The following is an 8,265-nucleotide window of genomic DNA, read 5'->3' on the forward strand; positions in this document are numbered from 1 at the left end:
GCTCAGGGGAAGTAGCAGAAGAATACACAAGAACCACGGCATCATCATAATCAATGTCGGAAACATCGTCATCACTGACACAACGTCACACACCACACACTTGCTTCTGGCCCTGACTCCTTTTCGCAATCATTTCACAAAATGCGTAGCTCCGACTACGAGTACATAGAAAAAGCAATTGAGCAACTATGAATCATGGTGGTTTTTGTAGAGGGCAGAGCAACATTTTTCGGGGGAAAGGTAAGCAGTCGTAGTAAAAGATGTGCATTGACGACTCGTACAAGAAACATTATCTATTTGAAATCAACAACAAACTTTTCCCATCGTTTTCATCGCCCACAATTCGGCTATGACAACCAAACCACGATAGTATTTCAACAGCTATCACTGAATTCAACTTTCCAAACGAAAGAAAAAAAACACACACAAAATAAATCGATCAACATTGCAACATTCAAAGTAAAAACCTCCGCAAGCTGTTTATCAACTTTCGGCGAATATGAAAAGTTTCGTTTGCATAGCTTGTTGAAACAATTTGCTATAATTATTTTAGCATTTGTGTTTGGCGTAGAAAAATATTGAAATAATTCGGATTTGAGTTGAAAATTCCGAAATGTTTTGGAGGTTTTTCATCATTTCGCTTTCTCTGCGCTGTGATAGAGCGCTAGCTAGCCAGCCGAGAGGTAGAGAGAAATATTTAAAAAAAGAATGTGCCGAAGTTGCGTTTGGAATGTGGTTACGCATCTGTGGCTCTACGCACAGATGCTTATTTTCACTATGGCCGAACCATAAAGAGCGTGAGAGGAGTGAATGAATGCCGAAATTGCTTGGCGAGAAATTCAGATGGCAGTTGCGAGAGTGGAAACGAGAGAAAGAGAGAGACGACACACAAATTGTGCGCGTGTAAATGTTGGTGATTGCTGTGAGAAATATATAACTATTATGAAAATAAAACGAAACGAGCTGCACATAAAATGGCTAGAATTCTAAATGGCCAATGAGTGTTTTTTTCTGCTTCCGACCGACCAAAAACTATACTGTGCATACACATATGTGAACAACAACAAAAAATTGGACTTCATTTAATTTAGTCCATTTCACTTTGGATGCCAGGAAAAATGCACACGTAGTTGAAATTCGGCACGAAGATGAAAAAAAGTGTTCCTTTTTCCCGTTCTTTTTTCGTATCTCTCTCTCTCTCTCTCTCTCTCTCTCTCTCTCTCTCTCTCTCTCTCTCTCTCTCTCTCTCTCTCTCTCTCTCTCTATTCAATTGTAGGTTCCGTACAAGTTCCGTTAATATACGTTGAAAATCGTTTTGTTGGTGATATTTTTGGCTTTTTCCACCCAAAATTCGTGGCTTTTGTGCAGTTAACGAGTGAAACAAGAGTTGAAAACTCCATTTGTGTGCCTGGTGCACGGATCACTTTGGTTTTATTGCAGTTTTTTTCGTTCTTTCTTTCATTTATCTCGACCATTTTATTGAAATTGGTCGTTGGTCTGTGCACCGACAGTAGTTCACTGACAGTGTGTTGCGATTCTGTGTTGTGTGTGCGACTGTGTGTGTCGTTTTATATTTATTCATTTTTTCCTCTTCTCTTTTCTTGTGATTTCGTTGGTGATAAATGAAATGTGTTTGCTGTTGTGTTTGGAGCAACATCGGTCAAACGACTTGAATATCGGGTTTTTAGTACACTCGCTCACTCAAATGTACAAAGAGCGTACGGAACGTTACAAAAGCGGATACTCTTTTTCATTCGCTCTTGCTGTTACGCTCTGTCCTCTGTGTTGCCTTTTAGCTGTGCAAACCATTGCTCTCCTTATCTCGGTGGGTTCGTGTTAAATAAATAAAATATGTGATTGCCATACACTAGTTACACGACTGTTTGTAGCTGAGTTAGAGTGAGAAAAAAGAGAGTACATAGCGGGAGAGTTTTGAGTGTTTTTCCTTCAAATAATGTAATATGTGCGAAGCGATGCTGCTGCTGCTAATGCTGCTGTATAGCTCGGATAAGCGTTGAATATAGCTCAATAAAATCACTGATCCAAGGTTTGATAAGACGTAATATTCGTTCAATAGACGATTCTTTTTTTTTCTTTCTCTATTCATACGATTGTTTGGCTCTCGAGAGATTTTCGTTTCTTGAGTGAGTGTGCCGACGATCATCGGTACTTTCACATTTGGCGTGGTGGCTGCTTGCTGAGGAAAAACTCCTCAAGCTTTCATCGTGTTGGCGGTTTGCAGTTGCATTTGATTGAATGGAATAATATATCCAAAATACGAGATATTGTGTGTTTTTTTTTGGTGCGAGACAGAGAGAAATCGTGTGCTAGGATTAACGACCGACTCGACCGAATGAAAAGCGCAGTAGAGGAAGAAACGAAAGAAAAAAAAATTTCTCCTCTGTTTTCACTCCGCCGATGAACTCGCGTGAACCTTCTAAGTGGCGTGCACACAGTGACCACGAATGCACATCTAGAAACAATAGCTAGTAGGAAAAATTCGAAATAAACCCATACAAATGCAAGCATAGAATCGGAAATGTTTTCATCATATTTTTTCTCTCTTCTTCGTCGTTCGATCGGTCGTTCGGTCGGTTGGTCGGTCTACACACGCTGAATATATTGTATAGAAGTGATATTGATGGTAACACGCGCATTTGGGTTCGATGCTTTGTCATTTAGGTATAGAGAGAGAGAGAGAGAGCAATGAGTCCACGGTTCGTCGACGAATCCGGTCGGTCGGTCTTGCATTGGCATTATTGCGCCACGCATTTCACATATATCTATATTCGAGTCTCATACTGTGATTATATAAATACGCAGTTAAGAATGCGTAATAAAAAATTGTAAACCATGTATTCGTAACGAGAGTGGCAAATGCGAACGTGCAAGAGATAGACAGGCATAGAGTGAGTGCATTTGAACTGAATGCGTGCACTTGCGTTGCTTGAAATGTGGTAGCGGAATAACAAACGATGGAGAAGAAGAAGGAGAAGAAAAGAAGTAGAGAACCAAATCGAATCATATGTAAACTGAGAAGGAGCATACGCATCAGCTACATCATCAACATGGCGAGAGAGTGCGAGCGAGAATACATAACCGGTAAATGGAACACATGAAGCGAGAAGGCAGAGAATGCACACAAAAGCCGATAGGCATACTCTCCCAACAAACACACATCTCACATTTATTCACCGTATGCATGTATGCAGTGAACTGCGGCTGAAACGAAACATTAATACATAATCTCCATTGTATATCCATATCACACGGGAATAAGTGGCCAAAGTAAAGATAGACTTTTTTTTTGAAATTGACTTCGCGTGTCGTAACTGATATCTCTATTCGATACTTTTTTCTCTGTGTGTCTCTCTGAAGAACACTTGAAGATAGCGTTTGGAAATATGGGAAAAATACTGAAATTCAATTGGCTTACATCATCGTTTTTAGCAACATTTTTCCCTTGCTTCTGTCTTTCGTTATGCTAAAGTCAGGGAATGTTGTGTAGAAATGAGAGCAATACCGAAACTCCAGTGAAGCTATGCTGTAATCAGCAAATATCAGTTCGAACAAACAGAAAATCGATTTCGAGTGGGATTTTTACCATGCGCGCTGGATATGACAAAGCCTATGAATAACCCTGAGTTTAATGGCTGATGTCAACTTTATATTAATTCAGATCAAGCAAACACTTTATTCCTCGATTTTTAGCTCGATATTTGCAATTCGATGTTTGTAGAGCAGTGAAATGTACACGTACGTTTCGATTTTGACGTTCATTGACGACCAATGATATGCGTTAAGTTATAATGTAAAGAAGCCCCGAATCAAATGGAAACGAAGAAGAAGAATAAACACCATGAAAGCGTGGTTTAAGAATCGAAGGCACACTCTCTATGTAAATCAGCTGGGTTTGGATGCGTGCCGTGCATTGATGTATTGGTTAACGCCTGTTTGTACACACAGTGCGCTTTTGTTCATGTTCGCGCTGCTACGCGAATACGCCATTAGTGTTTACGCGTATGATGTGTGTTGAAAAAAAAGCAACTAAATGCCTGATAAAAAAAAGCCGAGTCAAAATGATGTCGAGAGAGTATAGTGTCGAGTTGAAGTAAATGCCATGTAAGGAGTTGAAAACCTCACTTAAATTTCGACGCGTGACGATAAAAGCAAACACACTGGAGAGGCCTGTGAGTTGTTGTGTTTCATTTGTGTTGCTTTGTCATGTGGCGTTTTTATTGTATGAACCGTCGTCGACTCCGCCGCCGCCGCCGCTGCTGTCGTCGTCGTTGTCGGCGACTCACTTCAATACACAATTTGATATTGTGAGAGGAGGCAAAACAAAATGGCCGCATTCACCGAATAATAATAAGTGCATGAATTTCCTATTCATAATCACGATCCGAGCCGCTCTCTACTTTGCCGCACTCTCTCTCTATCTCTCATCGTCTCATTTTCAGTTTGGCATCAAAAGAGAAGATAATTTATCCATGCATCATCGAAATCGAAATGCCCACACGAAACACAGCACATCACGGCGAATGTCACTGAATCAAGGAAATCTAATCATTTCCGCAACTCAGAAAATTTCTACACCAATCTCTCTCTCACACACTTTTGAGTTGACTCTTTAATAAAATATTTTTCGACAACCGACAAAAATCTTCAATAATTAGTCATTGTAAAATTGCCGATATGAAGGCAACAGCAATATTGTTGAATTCGTGTGTGCACATTTCTTTTTTAATTTGCGATGGGCCTTGCGAATACACCAAATCAAATTCGAAAATAATTGGCGTAATTCTCATGAGCCGAACTTTTAAAACCTTTAGCCGAACATTAAAGCATGACGATTATTCATTATGCTTCTGTTACATTTACAGAGTAAAACACTCATACACACACCCAAAGCCATGAGCTTTGCACGGAAAACGCCGATTTAATGGTGCTCAAAATCCATTCGCCGTGATCTTTTTTTCTTCTTCGCTTTGCTTTCTGTTTGCATCTCTTTCTCTCATCATTGATCGCGAGCGGTGCGCGCGCGGGACATTGGTAAATAGTATAACGAAAAGAAGAAAAAAAAATTATAAATGTTTTACTTTCGCTTTCGCCCCGTTGAACGAGGCGAGTAATTTATGTGAAATATCTGCAAGAAATTATCGTTAATTACGAAAAGACATCGTCGTCGTCGTTTGTTTTTCCCCGTTGATTTTCGAGAGAGAGAGAGAGAGAAAAAAACAAACAGATTTCGAGCTACGATACAGCGAGAAAATCCTTATGTTTTACATGAGATGGTGATGTAGTCGGTTTTTTTTGCTTTTCGAAAGTATATTGCATGCACACACAAAGCGCAAAACGAATGGCAAAGCGATGATGAGTCAAAAATTTGCAGACGCTTCTCTCTCTCTCTCTCTCTCTCTCCTTTTCGTATATTTCGAAACAATAACAACAAAGTTTTCGTTTTAAACGCGACACACAATAGAAACATTAACGAAAAAAAAACATACACAGAGAAAGAGACAAAACAATATATATGAATTGCCAAAGCGAAGAAAGAGACAGACACACATTTTGCCGAAAAATTTTCGTCAAAAAGTGAAAACAATATATTAACAAATAAATAGAAAAGAAACGGAATGATAAAAAGTGAAACGATTGAGGGAAATATGAACGATTATAATTACTTTTCTCGATGCAGCAAACATATTCGATCTTTGGCCACTTTCAATTTTTTGGCGACGATTTTCTTGAGATTTTCCACCCTTGTATGGCTGTCGACAATGACGGAAAAACTGCCACCGGTCGTTGTGTTAATGTTCAATGTGAGTTGTGATAAATTAATGTCACTGCCACACCCAATATGCTGTTGAATATCTTGTGAATCGCTGCCCATTTTGATATCTTTTCGTTGAGACCAGTCCAGCAATGAAAATAGTTGCAAAATTTGAATTTGGCGAGAGGTGCAGCGGTTATGCACGTGGTCCGCGTGTGTGTCTCTCGCTAGCGTTCCAGGGAAAAATTGAAACTGATCAAAAGTGCAGCGCTGAAACTGACGATCATGAAGGTATAACGATGTGTATTTTCGGGTGTTAAGTTTTTTTTGTTGGTCGTATTTTTTCCAGAATAAAAATCGATCGAGTTTTCTTCTTCGTTCGATTTCGACGTTTTCCAGTCAATTAATTTTCAAGCAACAAACTGCTTTCACGTTGCTCTCATAAGTTTTCGTTTAACTCTTGCTGGTTTCGTGGGATTAATTCGTTCATTTATGGTTGTGAATTTCACAACGCAAGCTTAATTTCGGTTTTGGTTTCGGTTCATTTTTTTTTCTTCTCTTTTCTGTTGTATTTAACTTTTCTCCCGTTGCACACAAACACAATTGCGCTCGCTGAACGTAAACCGAAAAAAATCTCCAATATATGTACAGTCTCTGAGTGTTTCGGGGAAAAACCGAAAGAATACACGCACCGAACCAGTCCTCCTTTTATATTTCGTAACGAATATACACCACCACGAGCGCGCGTACACACACAAACACTTGATATTTTCGTATATTTCACACGTTTCACTCTCACTTGATATTCAATCTAATGGTGCACTATTCGCTCTTTTGGATTTTGTATATATGCATGTGTTTTCTCGATACGTTTCGTTTTCTACCGTTTGTTGTATTTTTTGCGTCTTTATCCCGACTTTTATTAACTTTTATGCACGAATGGGCTTCACCGAGGAGAAGAAGAAGACGAAAAAAAGACCGTGACAAAGAATCAATTTTTTTTCTGTTCCTGATGCGGAAACGCTTGTTCGATTCGTTGTCCACGAATACGAACAACACGAGCCAGATCGAACCGTATGTGATTTGTTGAACGGCGAAAATATACGTTCTATATGCACGTTTTATATATGATGTTGAAACTGAGCCGAGAGGTTTAATATTTCCGTTTTTGACAGGTTCGATTGCTGTTGCTTCTTCTTCAATTCTTGATTTTTTTTTCTTTCACCTGCCTTGATTGTGTTGTCGCGTTTTGATTGCCCAATGTTGGTCAATGGCTAAATTGCATTCGTCGTTTTAGTGAACGTGCCGATTTTGTATAACTTCGCAATGAAGGGTGCTCTTGTGTATGTGTCGCAGTTAGTTTAATATGGCCCCGTGCCTCCAATGAGAGAAACAAATGAAAAATAAAACAATTTTGTCGTCGTTGTTGTTGCGCTGCTGGTCCACGTATCAGAACAAAAGAAGAAACATACTTTTGTGATAACCTTTTTGTGTGTTTTCACAAGTGTTGCTTGTGGTTATGAATTTGCAACTGGTATTAACTATGGCTTCTGCGATTATTCGCATGCACTCTTACGGTAATATTTACGATTGTGTGCGCACAAACTTCGTTTTATTTTTCACTGTAAAACTTTTTTATTCCTGTTTTTTTTTTTAAATATTGTTTGAATGTCAAACACGAGATTTTATGTTTGAATTGTTTTGTTTTTCATTTATGTCGGTTTGCTCTTGCTTTAGTATTTGCTGCGCCACTAAAAATGCTCTCTGAAAATCACGTCAAGGGAACTTTTGGAGTTTACTTCTTAGTCGAGACAATCGTTATATTGAAATTTTGTGGGAATTATGCGTGAAGCAAAATGATTGGTATAGAAATATGGTGGTAAACAGGCAACTCTGAAAAATTCATCAACCACAAACGATTTCGTCTATTGCACTGAAAACTGCAAAATTCAATTTTGTCCCCGCGAAATTCGATGTGTGTGTGACAAAATAAATTGTTTCTCTTTTTTCGTTATATAAGCGACATTTTTTCGCACTCGACCACGTTTTGGCTTTTGCTTGTCGACAACGGTTGATAAGCAAGAACTTAATACACAAAACGCCAAATTTCTCACGCAATTCAAACGCGTTATTTCAACAATGAATTTTCAACAAAAATAAAATTAGAGAAAAAAACGCTCTAATTTATTGCACACGTTCACTTGTATCTTCTTTGTAGATTTTTGTTCTTATTATTTTTTTTCTTCAAGTTTACATTAGCTGATTGTCGCGCGTGTGTTGTTTTCACAAGATTTTTTCTTCTGTTTACTGATTGAATTTTTTTAAATGTTTTTTTTTTCTTCTTCGCTTCTAGCTGTGGCTTTGCTGTGTAAGTTCCTTTTTCCTTGAAAAATTGTAGATTCACACAAGTGGCGCAACAACGTCAATGTTATACCAAAAACACAACTCGACTGTTCGATTTGTACGCGTCTCAGTATATGGTAGCCTCGAAG

General features: G+C 38.7%; 1 protein-coding gene across 2 annotated transcripts in view; it reads right to left on the reverse strand.

Moving 5' to 3' along the window:
- Window positions 1-8,265, reverse strand: part of LOC129567657 (midnolin homolog) — a 40,082-nt gene extending 31,817 nt beyond the window's left edge. The window contains exons 1-2 of one of the 2 annotated variants that reach the window (XM_055444765.1): window positions 7,246-8,234; window positions 5,685-7,151 (exon numbers count right to left, since the gene is read on the reverse strand). In XM_055444765.1, coding sequence (XP_055300740.1) covers window positions 5,685-5,893 — 209 coding nt within the window. In that variant the 5' untranslated portion in view covers window positions 5,894-7,151; window positions 7,246-8,234. Of the gene's footprint in view, window positions 1-5,684 lie in introns of both variants that reach the window. The other variant, XM_055444764.1, reaches the window with a different exon arrangement.

This window comes from Sitodiplosis mosellana, unplaced genomic scaffold (genome assembly GCF_009176505.1).
Source record: "Sitodiplosis mosellana isolate CC-2019 unplaced genomic scaffold, AAFC_SMos_1.0 Smas_scaffold_12, whole genome shotgun sequence".
Lineage (NCBI taxonomy): Eukaryota > Metazoa > Arthropoda > Insecta > Diptera > Cecidomyiidae > Sitodiplosis > Sitodiplosis mosellana.